Source organism: Aphis gossypii, chromosome X (genome assembly GCF_020184175.1).
Source record: "Aphis gossypii isolate Hap1 chromosome X, ASM2018417v2, whole genome shotgun sequence".
Lineage (NCBI taxonomy): Eukaryota > Metazoa > Arthropoda > Insecta > Hemiptera > Aphididae > Aphis > Aphis gossypii.
Window position 1 is genome coordinate 15969918 of NC_065533.1, and position 19986 is coordinate 15989903.

Below are 19986 nucleotides of genomic sequence, written 5' to 3' on the forward strand. Positions count from 1 at the left end.
ATAATCTGCCACTAAATTTAGAATAGTGTTTTGAAAATGATCATGTAAAATAATATAAGTTTTTTAAATTTTAAGTAATTTTTAATAATGTGTATACCTAGTTATTATTTTGTATGAAAGATTTTTTGATTTATACTGGGTGACTTTTTTTTTCTTGAACCAGTCAATAACTTGGTAAATATAAGTAATTTTAAAATAATAATTTTTTTTTAACTTTCTAGGTTTTCCTGTTTTACATTATGTTATGATTTTGATAATTTTAACAGCCCCCCCCCCCTCTTATTAGATAAAACTCTCAACTTAAAACTAATCAACTTTTGGTTTTCAAATAGCAATATCTATTTTCGATAACAAAAATCTATAAACATATTGAAAAAAATAATTTTAACGATTTCAGTACCTGATTAGAGTAATCCGTTTGCGACTTATGAATGTTAAAATATTCATTCAATTTGCTGTTACTGGGCAATTTATATTTATTCCTAGATCTTTTTATAGTAGTTTTTTTTATATATTTTTAGACTCAGTGTCAGGGTGGGGTAATGATAAGATAGGAAGGTTCGATTAGTATGACCATTATACTTATTAGTTCTTATCAATTATGGTTGTTATGGATATTGTTAAATCGATATAAAATTTTGTTTTGACTTCTGGTTTTTACTTTAGATATTTGAAAATAAAAATTAGATAGTGTCTTATCTAATAAGGGGGGCAATTCAAATTATCAAAATTATAACATATTGTATAACAGTAAAACCCAGAAAGTTTAAAAACAATAAAAAAATTTTAAAATTCTTTACTTACCGAGTTATTGACTGGTTCATGATCACCCTGTATATTGATATTTTGTACTTGAAGGTGTTAATGTTAAAGACATATGACCAAACGAATATTTTGATCAGAACCTTGTGACAAAACACTTAAAAAATCAAGACATTTATGGCTCATAAAAAAGTTTATTAAAAATAATATACATGTTTGAAGTAAGTATACAAATATATGTTTAGATGAAAAAGAGGAACTACAAATTGTCATTATTTTTGTAAAAACAAAGTACTAAAAAAGACATGAAAAAAAGATAATCGATTAAGAGATCTATAACATAAGATTAATAGTTATAACTTATTAATTTAGTATCAAGTTGTATACAAGATTGTATTAACGTAAACATGTCGTACAAATATGTGATGTTTTGATTGAAACACATTACTAAAACTAAGTCTAATTACTTAAGGATAACATTAAATGTGTATTGTTTATGAATTGAATATTTCAAGAAATAAATTTGATTTTTAAAATAATTAAGGCACTTCCAAATTTAGATTTGATAGATAGCCAATTAAATAATTGAAATAAAAAAATTACATATTAAATGAACGGGTAAACAATGAAAAAGGTTAAGCATAGGAAAGTTAAAATGTTAAAAAAAAATGTTATCATTAAATATTTGAGATAAATGTAAAAAATATAAAACTCAAATATTAGAATGTGTTAATTTAAACAAATGAAAAAATATAAAAATATAAAATAAATTAAACAGTAAATTATAAAAATAAATTATACATATATAATAAAGCAAATATCACTGGTACATATTCTTAAAATATATAATTATTGTATTTCTTTTTTTTTTTAGTAAAATGTAATTAGAATATCAGTTTTTTAACCAAACATAATTTTTCATAAATTGTCATACAGAAAACCATTCATGAATAAGTAAAAAATCTTATGTTTCGCAAATAATTTACAATTAAGATAAAAATTAATTCTGTTAAAACATTAATATGATAAAAGTAATTTTAATTAAAATGTATTTACAAACATGTAATGAATGTTAATTTACACATATATCTTACATGGTATATACAAAAAATAATTGATGCATTATTGCAATAGTTGTATTTCAATGGCAGTATAATATTAAAAACGAAGAGATAAAAAAACTATTTTTAAAAGATACATTAATACAAAAATTTTAGTTGTTAAAATTATAATATGATGTACATTTTGCAAAAGTTAACACTTAAAATGACATGATATTTTGATAAAATAATGGCTAGTAAATTGTGATAAGAATATTTTAATTTATATCCAGTTCAAATGTTATCCAATACACTTAATATATTTTAAATTCATAGTATTTTATAAAATGTTACATACATAAAAATATTCTCTGACACAGTTACACCACCAGTTGACTAGTATACAATTTTTATCATTTTGATTTAACCCACAAAGGTAAAGGTATAAACATTAATTTTAAAATCAACTATACTATTATTTAATGTATTTAGAGATTTAGTAATTACAACCCAATAAAATGCAAAGAAAAAAAATGTAAAACACAAATAGAAAAAAAAACTTAAATTTGATCATTACATCAATTGTGTTTTTACATTAATCCTTATTCATTAAAATAATTTTTCTTACACATTTTATGTAACATTTGTAAAATGTCTTTAAAATAATTACTGTTGGTTAACAATATAATACAATTAAGTTATTTTGATTTGACAAATTCTTTAAATATATTTAAAGACTTAAATTTATTAATCACAATTTTTATGCAATGTATGAGGGCATATTATATTAGTTTTTAATAATAAATACTTTGTACTTTTGTTAAAAAAAAAATAATTATAATAATGTTTGGTCATTTATACTTAAATACATAGAAAATAAAACAGATGTATTGCTGATAATGTTAACCTAACCAACAATTGTTCTTAACTGTTAAAACAAATAGGTCATAGTAATATTAAATTTTATCTTATTTAAATAATAATACATATGCTATCAACATATTATGATAAAATATAAAATGACCAATACAAAATAGATGATATAAACCTTAACCATGGTGAAAAAATTCAAATGTTTAAATAAAAAATGTTCATTTGTTAAGAATGTTATGCTAAACATATGGGATATAAGTATACAAAGGTGGGGGGGGGGAACGTCTAAAATTAGTTGTCCTTAACAAATTTACCTATTAAATTATCATTTTTATTGCCAAAATAATTTTTTTGTAATATATGAAATACCTTTAATTTTATTTGGCATTAATTACACACAATTGCCAAAATTAATTAATTGTAAGATAATATAAACTATATAAATTATAAATGGGAACATATTAAGTTATTGCTAATTTACCGAAATCACTTTTTAAAATATCACAAAATAAACAGGAATGACAAATTCATACAAAACATTTTTTTTCTGCATAAACAAGTGTCTAAAAATAAAAAATACATGCATAATTATAATCTGGTGGTTTACAATAGTCACTCTGCACATCAGAGATCAGTCTTTATGATATACTGCATTTAATACTTAAAATTAAATCTAAATAATCTGTAAGTTTTAAAATGTTATTTCTTTTAGAATTAACCGACCTACATAAAAATAACCTAGGTTGTCTAACACTGGAATTCAGATGCAGTAATTGCACTCAGATCTTTCATTAGACCTTCCAAGTTTGCCATCTCTTGATTGAGTTCTTCTGTGCTATAAGAAGTCTGTAAATAAATATATTTTTTTTAGTAAACTTGGTATGGATGGATTTGAAAATAATAATTTATACATTTTTACAAACAAATAATAGTAACTAAATATAAAATAATATACTTGAAATTATAAAACTTTTAGGTAGTCAATAAATAATAAACAACAATTTATAATTAATTAATTATTTTCATGGTAAAAAAATTAATAATAGAAAATATTTTAATATTTTATCATAATTGTAAAATTATAATTAGTTCTATTCTATTATTTTAAACAATAAAAGGTACTGGTTTGTTATAGCCCCGCCGCGGCGGGTGAAAACTTTATAGCCCTGCCACTCAGGTTTGTTATCGCCCCGCCATTCATATAACAATAAATACATCGAATAAATATAATATAAAATAGTGATATAATTAAAAATGTATATTTATTGACGATATATTGATAAAATATTTAAAAAAATTAATATTAAAAATTGAATAATAATTAATATAAAAAAGTTATATAATTAAAAATGTTTATTTATTGATTTAAAAAAATTAATATTAAAAAATTTATGCTTATGTGATTCCCAAAATTCTGTTATATCTTTTAAAATTGTTTTAAACGGATCACTATTATTTAGTTTTGATGTATTTACTGTTATATGAATGGTGGGGCGATAACAAACCTGAGTGGCGGGGCTATAAAGTTTTCACCCGCCGCGGCGGGGCTATAACAAACCAGTACCCAATAAAATTAAGCTGATGCAGTAACTCAGTACAGTAATTCTTACTTAAAGTTATTAAAAGATATTTTATATTTTACTATTTAAAAGTAATTAAGTTGAACAATTCGTATTACTTGTATTTTACTGAGAGATTCAACTTCTGTGATAGGATCTCTTTGATTCAGACCAGTTAATGGCGACTTCCATGTTTTAGGACCACTAGACATTGATGTACTAGAAGGTGAATTGTTAATGGCCGAGTAAATATTTTTTTTGTATGGGCTGGATGATCCTTGAGGTCTAACTGTTACTAAAATAAATAATATATATTAATTATAAAAATAATATTAAATTTATTTTTAAATACCAATGTGCTTTTGTTGAGGAGTAGATGGCGCTGACTGAGGTGGAGGTGCAGGAACACTAAAACTTTTTAAAGGATGACCTTGTTGTCTTTTTTCATTGGAGTTCACTAATCCTCTATAAAATAAAATAATGATTAACAAAATTAATTTATACATATTAATCAGGGCAAGATTCACATTTTTTCTTAATTGGACTGAATTTACTGTTTATTATTATTATTTATTTTTTTTTATTAAACACAAACAGTGTTTTATGAAACTAAAACTTTTAAATAAAAAGTTAAGTTATTTTGAAACTGAAATACTAATAATAATATAATAGACATAAAAAAAATTCTCATTTATCTAAAGGTGTTGTATGGATTTATTAATTAATGTCAATAATATTAATATTTGTCTACATTTTAAATTAATATGAGCATATTATATTATATTTTTTGACAGTAATTTATATTTAATAATGTTTTATGAATTCAATAAAAATCTGAATATCATACTCATATAATATGAAATGAAAAATTATAATATTTTTCATCCTAACTCATGTTATACATCTAATTAAATTAACAACAATGTTTCTACAATGTTTGTTATAATAACCTATACTAGTTGGGTTTAATGTTAATAGTTTTTAATGATCAGAAAAAAATTATTAATTATTAACACTAGTGTTCTCATTTATATATAATACATGTATCTTTTATAAACAAAGTAGTAAACTAATAATGTAGACGCACGTGTGCTGTTGTTGTGGGTTTCCAGCTGATGATACTGGTATAGATTCAAATTTATCTGGAATTGTAGTTGCTTGAACAATATAATTATTTTCAGGAGCTCCTATTAAAAACCAATAAGTGTAATTATAATAAATAACATAATTATAAAATGATTTGTGTTTTTACCAGCTGTTAAATCTACAGTTACATGAGCTCTAGTTGCGGTTGCATATTGAGATTTTGGATGAGGTGAACGAGTTTCCTGACTAGGTAATGTTGCCATAGCTAAAAAAAATTATTATAATTTTTAATTATTTTTTTTTTTTTATAAATTAAATTTATTGATAAAATAAAATAATAAAATAATTGAACAGTTGTAACTTACTATCATTATAAATAGAATCAAATGAGTCAACAGGTAAAACAACAGGTTTAAAGCGTTTATTTAATGTGGAAACTTTTTCATCCGACAATAAAGGTTGAATAACTGTATTACCTTAATATATATTAAATATAAATGAATAAAACTTGACATGCAAAATAATAAATAAATAAAGTGATACAAGTCAATAAATAAAACCACCAAATTTATTATTATATCATTACATATTTGAAAATTGATAGTAAATTATAATTATAATTTAAAATGAAATTTTTTTGTTTTAATTAAATTTTGAAGATTAAAACATGTTTGAATAATTTCATTTTTAAAATAATTTTTAAAGCGAAAATAATTGATTTCAACTCATTCTAAACTTTATTCAATGTAATATATGAAAAAACATTGTTTATTTAAACCATATACATTATATACATACCCACATAGGACGAAACATAGTTATTTTTTTCTAAAGAATTGGTAGTCTGCGGTACATGATGTATGGTAACACGAGTGTCAGGTCCATCATACGTGTTTGAACTTCCTTGACCACATCCAGAACTAGTATCTAATGAACCTTGTGATGATTTTTCCATTGATTTCAATTCCATTTGATCATGGTGTATCCATAAATCTGGTGGTTTAATACTTGGAGACTGTGCTACTCCCTTCGCATTATAACCAGTTGATCCTTTAATATACCTTTAGTAAAAATTAATGACAACCATTATTGATTGAATATTACATTTTTTAAATAAAAGAATAATTAATAATAACGATTTAGTTAATAATTTCCAAAAAAATAATAATAGTAATTGAGACAACAATATAACTTTATTCAGAAACAAAAATTTAAATCAACATTGGCATATTTTTGCTTTGTTTTTATTTAATTAGACAACAGTACTACGTATGGTATGCAGTAATTGTATTGATACATTTTATGTTTCTTAGTAACAAAGGAATAATTGCATATTCCCTTATGTGTGGTATAGACCACTATTAATATTACACTATATTAAAATTATTACTCTATGAGCCCATGGTTATAGATATAATTGATGGATAACTACTTAATAATTATTAATATAATCTTTTAGTATTTTATAATTTGATTTAAGTTAATGTTAAATTTAAATTTAATATTAAATTATAATTTCAAATAAAAAAATATAATACATTTAAATTTCAACTTGAGAAATATTCATTGCAGAAGTTTGCTTTATTGTAAAATAAATAGGGGTGTAAGATTTTGTTAAGAATTTATGAAGAATGTCCTATCACATTTCATCATGCAATTATTTTATTTAAAACCATGGACATTGTCGTATACTTAGTTTTTTTTTATTATTAGCTTTTTGTAAAAACTATTTTAGCTCATATTTAGTTTTATTATCAAAATATATTTATATTTTATCCTTTTTAATTTACAATTTAGTACAGTGCTATGTAATGAGTGAACAAATTTGATGTCAAGTCGAATGTTAATAGACAAATAATTAGTAAAACAAAAATATAATAACTATGTGGAATTATTACAGTTATTGCATCAGTATAGTATAATAATATAATTATAAAAAAAGATAAATTTTAAATGTGAAATAGAAAAAATAATAAAAATAATCATATAACAATTTATTTTTAATTAGATATTTTAGAATATATTATCAAAAATATGTAGCTTACTTTAAAAAAAATTTATTGTAAGTTTTTATTAAAATAAGATTAGTAATAATTAAGTTTACAAAAGTGATGATATAAAATTTGTAATAACATTTATTATGTAAAAATATTAGAATAACACTTTTTTATGGGGGAGGGGGGGGTAGAAGATTATTTATACTAAAATGAGTATCAAAGGCTTGTTGTTCAAAACAAGTTAGAATATTTTATCATTTTTATATTAACTTCAAATATTTAATTTGTATGGATATAAGTAATCCTTTAATCTTGCAATAATTATTTTTAAAAATATTGTTACAATTATCTTACAGTTTTAAATTTAAAATGTGATACATGTTTTATAATAATATCAAAAGTATGTAATAACTATTTTTATTTATACAAATATATGGTTTAGAATGCATTTTAGATGGGTAGTTTAGATATATCATTAATAACATTGTCAAGGGTAGATCGCGACCTTAATAAAAAATTTAAACTAAGGGCATTTTATATCATACAAAATGATAATGTGTAAACTGTAAGAGTTAAATTGGCATATCTGACCAAACTATATTGAATTTTGTGTTATTAGTTAAAAAAAATAAAATCTGAAAATGTGAGTTATAATTCTTTTTTTTTTTTTTTTTATATAGATTTACTGAATACAATTTTTTTTTATGAATTAAAAAGCTGTATTATTAACATTAACTGTATGATGGCATTGGACACTGTTGTTCTCAATGCCTGTTATTTTCCCTTAGCTTTTTAGATAATAATAATAAAAAAAAAAAGTATATTTACATTTAATTTCTATAATATAGAAATCATTATTTATTAAAAAATGTTTTCCTTTAAGGTAACTACATCACTTCACATAAACTTACCTTATACAAAATAGAATTACATATGTATAAATATTTAAAGAAATTATTTAAGTTTATAAATTAAAAAGAAATTACCCTTTTTTACTTCGGTTTCTTAATGGCTTATTTTGTTTACAGCATAATAAAGCAATTCCAATTCCAATACAAGATATAAGTAACAAACAACATGCGATCAGTATATATAAAATTGTTGTGTTGTTAATACCACTTTTTCCATCTATATAAGTGAAATTAAAACAAAAAAATATACAATCATATAAATATATATAAGTGTATACGTAATAAACATGAATATTAGTTGATTTTAAAAATCATAATACCTTTTAGTGATGTTCCATCATTGTTAGGGATACCACCTAAAAATATTTCAAAAATAAATGTTAACATGTTAATTGATGATACTGAATACAAAACATTAGAAATTAATCTAATACCTGGCAATGTTTTGATACTAATAGTAGGACTAAATGGACCATAACCAATAGAATTTTTAGCTTGGATTTTGAAAAAATAATTGGTACTTGGTGTCAGTCCTTTTATTGAGTAAGACATAAGTTCCCCTTCAACTGTTTCAGTTATCCACTCATTGTCTGAACTTGTATCATCAGTTGTATATAAAATAAGATATGCTAGACAAAAATAAAATTTAATAGTTATTTAAATTATTTTTTTTTTAAATAACTAACCAATAATTTGTCCATTTGAAAATTTTGGTGGTTGCCAATTTAATGTTATAGATTGAGGTTTATCTTCGTTTTTAACAGCAGTTAAATCTCTCGGAGGTGATGCTGGTTTTGCTTCTTGAGTATTATTCATCGCAAGTAAGCTCCAAGCACTTTCAAATTGGCCCTGTAACCATATCATATTATTTTATTTTAATGTAAAATTTAAGCTCTAGGCCATTTTAAACGTGAAAATTGATCTCTGTAGCGATTTATTCCAACAACACATCTTTCCATCACTATAATAGTAGTAGTACAGCTATTGGCGAAAGGTACAAAGAACCGTTACTACAATGATTCGAAGGTAATAACCATAGTATATATGGTGGGTGGGAGTGTAGTTTATGAGATTGATGCACATAGATACTCTCACGTGGCCGAGTATACTAATAACTGAATATTTACCTTGATCAATTTTACTGTAAACTCATATTGAGTATTAGGTTTTAAATCATTAATAATGCAAGAAAGTTCAGTGGTGTTGACATATTTGTAACGTGCATTGTTAGGCGAATAGGACGGTTTGTATCGTACAAGGTAAAGCCGTACATCTTCAACATTTGACTGTAATGAAAATTATATAAAATATAAAAATAAGTTATTTATTTTTTAACATATATATATATTTTATATTACATCAAACTCTAGAAGAGAATTATCTGTCCAAGATACTTCTATGGCATTAGGAGAAATAACGTTAGTTTTTAAACCAATTGGTGGTATTATTGGATTTGATGATTCCTCCAATGTGTTTATGATTGTTTGTTCTCTTATGGTTGCCATTTGGTATACTATTGGTCCAAGGCCCATTTCATTAACAGCAGCAAGACTCAATACATAATCAGCATTTTGTTCTAAAAATTGTTATATATTATATTAAATAAATTAAAACAAAAAAATACAACATAATATATAAATTAATATTTACCTAAATTTTTAATTTCATATTGTCGTATTTTTGGATTTATTTTTTCCTTATATACATCAGGAACACCTTTACCCCATCCTAATGTATACTCTCTCACAATTATACTTTTATCTTTTGGTGGAGACCAAGTTATTAATAATGAATTGGAAAAAGCTCGAACTGTTTTAAAATAATAATTTTAATAAATATTAATACATTTAATAAAATGAATAAAATAATGACTATACAATTTTAATTGACCTTTGAAATTAGTAGGTGCATCAGGGACAGTATCTTCTCTTAGATTTTTATCAAATGGTAGTACTGTAAACCACTCTGAAGGTGGGCTAAATCCAACAGTATTTAAAGTCCATAAACGAATTTGATAAGTCTGAAATAATCAATAAAATATAGAAATCAGTTTACTCTTAAGTAGAAATATATTCTATGTACATCACTGTAAATTTCATTTTTAGCAAGAAAACATTGATTTTTAAAACTAAATATTATATTTATAAGGAAATAAAACAGAAAAAATACTAAAAGATCATAAATAATTAAAAAATATATTACGTACTGAACTTTTGTCTAAACCAGAAATTTGATATTCTAAATTATCACCAGCAGTTGTGATAGTGTCACCAGATGATTTTTTATCCAGCTTTTTGTATCGAATTTTATAACCTGTTATAATTCCATTTTGACTAGACTTTGGTGGATGTTCCCACCTAATATTAATCTCCTAAATTTAAAATTAATATACATTTATAATCAATTATGTTATTCTAAAATATTTAATGATATACCGTAGAAGAAATTGCTTCAACAACAATATTTTGTGGTGGTTGTGATGGAGCTGAAGGTCTTGTTAACACAACTACTTCCAAGGACTTCATACCGGGACCATTTTGATTGTATGCCACTACCCAAATTTTATACTTGGTATATGGACTTAAATCACTTATTTCACGGTCTGTATGTTTTGTTATAAAAAATTGTTCTTCGGAAGTTGAATCCTAGTAAAAGTAAAATAATTAATACGGATACAAATTTATGTTTGTTATTAATACTCATTATTGTTTTTATTTGTATTCTACCTTCATATAAAATAATTTATATTCTTTCAAATTCTCACTGCCATATTCTGGTCTAGACCAAGACACATAAATTGATGTAGGTGACACTGCTTTAGCAGTAACATTATAAGGTTGTCCTGGTAAATTAATTTCTGCCTTGGTCATTACTTTCAAACGTGGTGAACTTTCACCAATACCATATTCATTTACTGCCATTACTCTAAAGAGATAATGTTTATCAGGCAATAATCCACTAATAGTTATTTCAGTTTGTGATGTGTTTGTCATTCGTTCTCTGCAAAATTCACATTACACCAGTTAGAAACAATCACAAAAAAATGTTATATTAATATTAACCTGTCAGATCCTTCTTCTTGATAAAATATTGTGTAAGTTAATATCTCGCCATTAGTTTTTAGTGGATTAATCCAAGTTAATGTGGCTAACCTAGACGATACAAAACTCGCTTCTAATGCTCTTGGGGATGATGGAAGATTGTTTTTTAAATCCTTGGGTTTTTCAGCTGCAGAGAATGTATTGACTAAATCAGTACTAATATTGGTAGAACTGTTTGAACTAGGTAAATTGTCTGTTTAAAAGCAAAAACAAAACAAAACGCAAAAACAAAAGTAAATAAATTACTACAAAACAAAACAAAGCAAAAGAAATAAATAATAATAAAATATAAAGACAATAATAACATAATCATATTGAACTAGTTTTTACAATAATTATTATTCAAAGAATAGTCAATTTTTTATTCAGGATTTTATTTTCAAACTATAGGTACTAAACATTGGCTTATAAACATTTTAACTAATAAAAATGATCTAGAAAATCTGTTCAAGAAATTAATATTGATATTTCACTGATGAAATTAATTTTGTTATATGTTTAAGTATTACCTGTCAACTCAAAAATTAACAAAACATATATCAGTAGAAATATAATAAATGCAAACAAAAATAATGATACTGTATAGTGTGTAGTAAAGAATTTGAAAATTTAAATAAAATATTTCAATGTTATTAGGATACATACCATTAAGTATATATTATACACCACTTAATCATACATTCTGTTTTATTCAGTAATTGTGTATTTTTATAGTTGGTATTATTTATATTATTAAATAATGGATTGTAAGTATATTTTAATATATTTAGCATGTTGTTAATTAATATTACAAAAAAATTAACAAATTAACTAAAAATATTAACACTTCTTAAAAAAAAGAAATTATAATTACAAGTCTAATATTTTACTGGCTTATTATAATTGCATAACTAAAGTTTGTAAAACCAAAAAATCGCTATTTCTTTCAAACAAAGCATGGCTGATAAATAAACAAATAGAAAACCTTTACAATTACCTGCATGAAAAACGTTTAAAAATGCTGATGATTGAATATTACCGGCAGGGTTTGATGCCAAACATTGGAACATGCCAGAATCCATGGTCATCAACCCAGATATTTTTAAATTGGTTCTATAAAACATATTATTATTCAACAATTTATTTATTATACAGATATATACAAAAAATAGATAGCTAATTTATGTTACCTGTAGCACTATTATTAATAAGCCAAAAGCCACATGTGTGGTAGTCAATGTTTTTGTTTTTTATAATTTTATCAGTTCGAATTTATTATAAAATTGTAATTGTGTAATTTATAAATTAGTGGTTAAATCCAAATATTTTAATGATTTAAAGCATTTACTAAATCAATAGTTTAGGACAATAAGTAGATAAAATAAGTACTAAATATAAATGCCGACTACTTGTTTCGCTCATCGCTGTATAAAATCAGGATCAATATAATACATTTTTATTTTGGGAGTTTGTCTTATACATATTTAGATACATTATACATTATTTTAATAATTAATTGTATAAGTAAATGTTTTTTTGAAAATATTTATTCTCATTTAATCTTATTGTTTTTAGATTTCCTCTTAATGATTCCGAAAAATAAAGCTTCGGTTAAAAGCTGTTAGTCACAAAAAATGTATGCCAAATGCAGTTATTTAAGTAGTGATAATTTTAAATAATCTGATTTTTATGAAAATCCTGAAGGAACTTTAAATTAACATTTTAAAAATGATGCTGAAGTATAGCAGTTATAATCAAAAAAATGTATTTTTTTAACTAAAAATATAATATAACTTTTGACAAATTAAAAAGTAAATCAAAAATAATAAAAATAACATAGGAAATGTAGTTTAATCTCTTTTTTATAGTTCATACATTTATATAATATTATATAATATACATTTTCTACAGGTTACTAATTTAATTTTATGTTTTATAATGCTAAGAAATTAAAATAATAAAAAATAATCAACAGTTTAACATCTTGTTTTACTTTATAAGCGACAATCTACTTTATAGGGACTGCCCCATTTCACAGGTCAAGGTGTCTTCTAACTGAAGTTAGACTTTTAACTGGTGGTTAACTAAACAAGTCTAGTTGTTCAAGTGGTAGGGCAGGGGAGGGATAGGTTATGGGGATTGGTAATTACTGGCCAACTTGCTCCAAAGTCTTGACACCACCATGCACAAAATACCGTGTGGCTATCTCAGAATTGAACCCTGAACACTTAAGAAATGACAACAATAATTTTTGTAAATATTGACTACCACATATATGGTGAATGATTTCCAATTGTTATGTAAGTATATGATATAATTATAATATATTATAACAAACACAATTTTCAACGACATAAAAATTCATTATATTTATTATAATTAACCATTTATGTATACAGAATTTCAGTTTTTCCATTGTAATATTCTTTATTGAAAATTACTACAATTTCAATTGAAACAAATGATAGTGAAATTATTACGGTACAATTACGGTTATGTTACCATCTTATATTATTTTGTAACATATAAAGTAATTATTTACTCACCCATTAACAAACTGTAGATACTCATCTTGTTTAATTCTATCGCCATTTTTTAGCCAAGTAACTCGTGGTGGAGGTTTACCAGCTACTTCACACTCCAATATTATATCTTCTTTTTCAAGAACCATTGTATCTTTGGGTTTACGAATAAATTGTGGCTTAACTATAATAATAAAAATTGTAATTAATAGTTAAGAATTCAAAAAAATTTCTGACACAATTTTAATAGAAACTAAATAATATACTCTACTACCTATTTATAGTTATATATATTATATACAAGTCCTAAGCTGTAAACATTGTAGTATATAAATAATTCTAAATTAGACAATAAAATAATATTAAAAATAGTTTATCCAGTATACACATGCTATATTAATTAAGAGAAAAATTACATAAGATAATATGTAACATGATGGTAATAATGTGAATATTTTTATGTAAATACAAAATTAATTTTAATCTATTATATTTAAATAATCACAAACCTTTGTTATATACAGAAAAACAATGAAAACAATCATGCATTTATTCAAGAATAAAATATTTATAGTTATTATTAGTTTTTGCTTTTACATAATTGAGATAATTTTTTATTTAATAAATTTTTGGAACGTATTTTAAATACAAAAATTTAATAATTATTTATAAATACATAATTACACACAAGGGTATTATGGTTAACTATTTGTAGAATTTTAATTTAGGATTATACATATTATAGCACTATAAAATTGGAACAACACTTGTTTTATGTGATAATGTCAAAGTAACATTTATTGATTTAATGTTATGATATTCAGATTATTAAAAAAAAATGTTACTCACCATGAACTTCTAATGTAGCAGAAGCATCAGTAGAATCTTCATGATTTTCTACCCGGCAAATATAATTTCCATCGTCATTTTTATTCACTTGTGTAATTTGTAAGCCACCAGTACCAATTATGCTAAATCGGGAATCTAGATACCTATAATAATTTTAAAAATGCATTTTTTTTTTAATATTTATATTCAATCTTAACAAGTTATGGTATAAATTATTTTGAATATGCACTAATAAATTCTACAAGTACCAATAATTTTAAGTCTTTAGATTAACAGTTTTAAAACCTAACTACTAAGGAACTCTCAAATACATATATGATATATAAATATAATGAAAAAATCTATTGATATACTTATACTTACGCCATATCAATTAGAGTACCACCTTTTAACCAAGAAATTTGTGGCCGTGGATTTCCAACAGCAGCACAATCTAGAGTTACAATCGATCCTTCTAAAGCTATTGTTGATTGAGGTTTAGCAACAAATTCTGGAGCTTTTAATCTTTTAATTATATCTACAAAAATTATGAATACAATTTAAATTATATTTTTAGTAATAGTGAATTCTAAGAAAAGTGTAGAATCTATCAATTTTACATTGATAGATTTTGTATTTATTATTTTTTAAATTTTCATATCTAAAGATCCTTATTTATTATTATAATAGAATCATCAACATTGAAGGGCAATTTTTGAATAGAAAATTGGAGTTAGTTAGTATTTTTGGAAGATAAAAGAAAAAAATTTAAATTAATAAGATATTTTTAAAATAATTGGGGAGAGACGAATACAAATGTATATTAAAATTATAGTATTATCTTTAAAATAGTTGTTTGGTAACCGTGATAACCAATATTAATTAATTACAGTTTCTACTATATGACAAGGTAAACTCAACACCTACTATTAACGAAGTGGTTACCTACTTGGCTGATTTTTTATTTAAGTATAAATGTGTAAGTTAAATAGATATATTTTTTAAAATAACCTTCATTTTCAACAACTGTCAATACTCCAGGATCACTTAATCTATGCCTATCCAAACCAGTAACATTACATCGATAAGCACCATTGTCTTCTTTTTGAACATAATCAATTTCTAATGCTCCTATACAATATATTTATAAAAAAAAATTAGTTATATTGTGATATTAAATATTAATTCAAATTTAATAAAACGTTTGATCTTACCTGATGGGAATATTGTCATACGAGTTCTATCTATAACTAATGGTGAATGGTCTTTGAACCAAGTTATTTTTGGTAAAGGTTGTGAATTAATCACACAGGAGAAATGAGCTGTTTGTCCAGGAAAAAGTCTTAAATCTGTAGGTTGTTTTTCAAATGGCGATAGTCCTGTTTAATTATTAATAATAAATAATTAATAAATAAATATAAAAACTCCATTGAATCAAACTTACGTGCAAGAGTTATAGTTGCTATACGACTAACAGCAGAACCAATATTATCAACAAATGCTACACATTGATATGCTTCCAAGCCTTCAGAAATATCTTTTTCATCATTATTGAAAACATTTTTAATAAGCAGAGACCCATTTTTCAATATAGATCTAAAACAGTATAATATTATGTATAAAATATAAAAACTAACAATTTTTTTTTTTATGTTAAATATATTTTTTTTTTTTAATGTTATGTACATCCTTACTAATTGAACATTATTTACTTATTTAAAAAACATTGAGATCACTGATTAGGTTAAAAAAATGGGAGGGGGGACTTTTATTATTCAAAGTATCCTGTACAATCTATATGATTTGCAAATGTGCAAAAAATAACATTTGGGAAGGGAGAGTTTATTAACGTATTAAATATACCAATGTTAAATTTTTTTAACATGACAACAATTTTAACTAAGGATCACATTAAATTATTTTTTGGTTTTTACAGCTATTGTTAAATTATATGGTTATTATGACTTTTTTATAAATTATAAAAAAAGTAAATTATTGAATTCAAAAGATATTTTGAACATTAGGTACCTATATATTTATTTTTAATTTAAAGTAAATACTTATGACAAGTATGTTTAATATTTTTCTTTAGATTATAATTGTTAATTTTATTTCATTTCTTAATCCATATTAGGTAATAAGATAAAAATAATTTTAAAAAACAATAATATTAAAAATCAACTTATAAACCTACCTTACAGCTTATGGATAAAATTATAGGGTAACCATAAAGTCACAATTTAAAGGTTACAAACAAATAAAAATAATGAATATAAATAATTATAAAGATTGGTATTGTAAACTATAAAATTTTTATTTATTTTTTAAGAATTTACCTTCTTGTATCTCCAATAAAATCAAAGTACTGTCCATCAGGAATCCTCCATCTAATTTGAGGCAATGTAGCAACACTATCAAAATTTGCTTCACAATCCAATCGTATGGTTTTACCAGCAGTCGTTACAATATCACTAGGTTCAGTTATAAACCGTACACTACCTATTGTTAACAAAAATACGTATGAATAATTAGAAATATTTTAAGGAGATAACACTAAAGTATCCATAATAAAATTAAATAGAAATGTTAATTTAAAAGTGCTTATGAATATTAAAAATCATTATACTCGTAACTAGATCCCAGATTTGAAAATAGAACAATTTTTCCAATAATACCACTTGAATACTAGTCAATTGTCATTTAAGAATTTGAAATCAGACATTAATTTGTAATTTTTAGTTGTCACAAATTTAAAATGTTATTACTTTTCATGATTTTTATGTATAATAAAAACATAGATACTTTGAAAAAAATGTTATTTGAAACATTACCTGACTAATTTCATATTTATTTTAAAATCACATGTAAAAGTTTCCTAATCTATTTAAATTTTTCAAATAACACTGATTACTTGTTATTTAGGAATTAGCTGTTAAAATAAAATTATAATTAATGTACACGCATCATTATGCACTTGCACAATATGTTATTTATCATACGTTTGATGGTTCAGTGGGTTATCTACATAAATATAGTTATCTGCCAATATCTATTCATTATATCAGTATACTTATACATCATTATTTAATTATTTTAATAAATTCTAAAGATAAAAGAAAAAGTTACCACAAAAGATAACATATTGAAGATTGTAATCTCAACAAAGATGAAGATGATGAGATAAATAATCAAAATTATGGACCCAAACTTCAAGAACCGAGGATTTATGATAGCATATTTAGTGCTGATTATTAAATAGTCTATATTTTTTGATTAATTAAAATAATTTAGTACACACTTGTATTATAATCTACACCTAATTCTTTTTCAAAGGATTATCTGTTTATTTCTGATATTACCTACTTACTATTATTATTATCAATTTATTATAATCAAGATGAAAATTAAACAATATTATTGGTAGAATTATCGACACTCGAGTCACTTCATCGTCCATTAACATAGTACATATAATATTATATAAAGATGATTAAATAAATAGTTACTATTTCTTGCATAGAATTTGTTGAAACTAATACACACTGAGTGTCCAGTAGTCACAACAATATTGTCACCTACAAGGGGTATTGGAATCAACTAATTGGGTGTTAAAGAAGAGAAGACATAAGAAACCGTCGATCGCGTTCAGAAAAACACCGATGTACGACCATGGCGTTAGTTTTGTACTCACTTCGTACTGGTGCGACAAACAGCAGAAGCCTCAGCGTCAGGCACCAACCGGACAACAGTAGTTTCCGGCAGACACCGCCGGTCGGGCGCATGTTGTGGAAACAGGACCGACGGACAGCGGTCGCGGCGCTGCTGCCGCTGTCGGATGCGTTTTTCCGTCCGGCGAGGTTACGGATTCCGCGACATGTCGGCCGACTCTGCGCGAGCGGGACGCGTTCGATTGATCCGTCGCCCGACTCGCCGATCGTGCGGACTACTCGTAAACGATATCGTCGGCGGCGGCGTCGTCGTCCGGTGTTCGTTTATACGGAATCGCACACGGCTACAGAAAAAATAAGAAAAAGAAAAAGAAAAAGGAACGCTTCTCGTTTTCCTGCGGTCCGGGTCGTCGGCGTCGCGAGTTTTCGTGCGTTTCGCCGAGCGTCTCGGTCGTTCGTCGTCCGATCGAGTTTTTGATAATAAATATTAACGAAACAATGATGACTGTTTCGCGCTGGTGGTGTACGGTCGCCGCGATCGGTAGTAAACACGAGACTCGGGTCGCGATTGGCCGATACCGCCAGTGGTGCGCCCCGCGGCGGCGAGATAACGGTGGTAGCGTCGGCGGCGGCGGCGGCGCCACCTGGTCGGACGACGGACGGTCACCGACTCTCCGGTCACCCCGCCACCACCGTGCACACGACCTCAGACCACAAACAATGTGTGTTCGTGCACAATGTGTGTACGATCCGAGCACGACGACACGACGCCCGCGCCGCACCCCTCCGGTCACACAACCGTCCTGTACGTCGTCGTCGTCGTAGTTTTCCGCCGTTTGTTGCGTTAAAATAGGCATTGTTGAGCGGTAATAGTGGCAGCGGGTTGAGGGCGACGTTTCCATTAAATTTATCGAGTAAATTCTCGATACGATCTTATCGATTTCGATTGAACGCGGAAACGGAAAAAAAAGTCGAAAGATTTTCCAAATAGGTACCTACTACCACATAATTTAGGTATGGAGTGATTTCCAAAACGTAATAATAATTTCGTGATAAAATTAGATTTGGTCTATTCGGTATAATACCTATATTGTATTATGGGTACTAAATTGTACAGTACCTACCTAATGTCGTCTCGCCGTTGGATATGCATTAATTTTGTAATTATTATCGGTATTGCCAGTCAATTATTATAATATTATCATGTGTATTGTGTCATCGTCGATTCTATTCGACGAGACGAACAATGGACACCGCATCAATAGTGTGCGGTTTTCGTCGGCCGGAAATAATTTCCGTGCCCAAAAAAATATATACTATTCGGTTTTCAACAAAAACACAAACCTCTCACTACAAAAACAATAACAACGTTTTTAGCAGAGTCATTGAGATTTGAGAGTAGGTTTTGCGTGTATGGAATATATCCTTAGGGAACACCACTGAGTAGCGGTAGGTATTCAGTTTCTCTTTATCTCACGACTCGGTTATTGAAGTTCTTCGAAACGAACTCCGTTATTGTCAGTCTTATTATATCAGTTACTACTTATATTGGATTTTGAAATTTTGAATTTTGATCATCGCACTCTATTAAGTATATTGTAGATATCATTTCGAGCGTAGATATTATTGTTATAGATTTATATATACCATATAGTTTTAA

General features: G+C 25.6%; 1 protein-coding gene across 3 annotated transcripts; it reads right to left on the bottom strand.

Annotated features, from left to right (window-relative positions):
* Window positions 1-936: 936 nt before the first annotated feature.
* On the bottom strand, window positions 937-18918 carry LOC114120317 (neogenin). Of its 3 annotated transcripts, none has more exons than XM_027982187.2 (28): window positions 18350-18918; window positions 16995-17157; window positions 16103-16254; window positions 15873-16037; window positions 15670-15789; window positions 15043-15196; window positions 14680-14822; window positions 13855-14014; window positions 12306-12421; window positions 11291-11522; window positions 10955-11228; window positions 10664-10873; window positions 10435-10599; window positions 10119-10248; window positions 9879-10037; window positions 9587-9804; window positions 9356-9514; window positions 8915-9077; window positions 8663-8857; window positions 8549-8584; window positions 8304-8445; window positions 6119-6381; window positions 5686-5796; window positions 5487-5585; window positions 5322-5421; window positions 4587-4699; window positions 4354-4529; window positions 937-3521 (listed from the first exon to the last, which is right to left on the bottom strand). In XM_027982187.2, exons 1-28 carry the CDS (start codon window positions 18438-18440, stop codon window positions 3423-3425), a joined length of 4308 nt encoding a protein of 1435 aa, XP_027837988.1. In that variant the 5' UTR covers window positions 18441-18918; the 3' UTR covers window positions 937-3422. The 3 variants fall into 3 exon arrangements, with proteins under 3 accessions (XP_027837988.1, XP_027837989.1, XP_027837990.1); XM_027982188.2 differs by having other exon boundaries at window positions 11291-11456; window positions 18350-18917; XM_027982189.2 differs by lacking the exon at window positions 5686-5796.
* Window positions 18919-19986: the final 1068 nt, after the last annotated feature.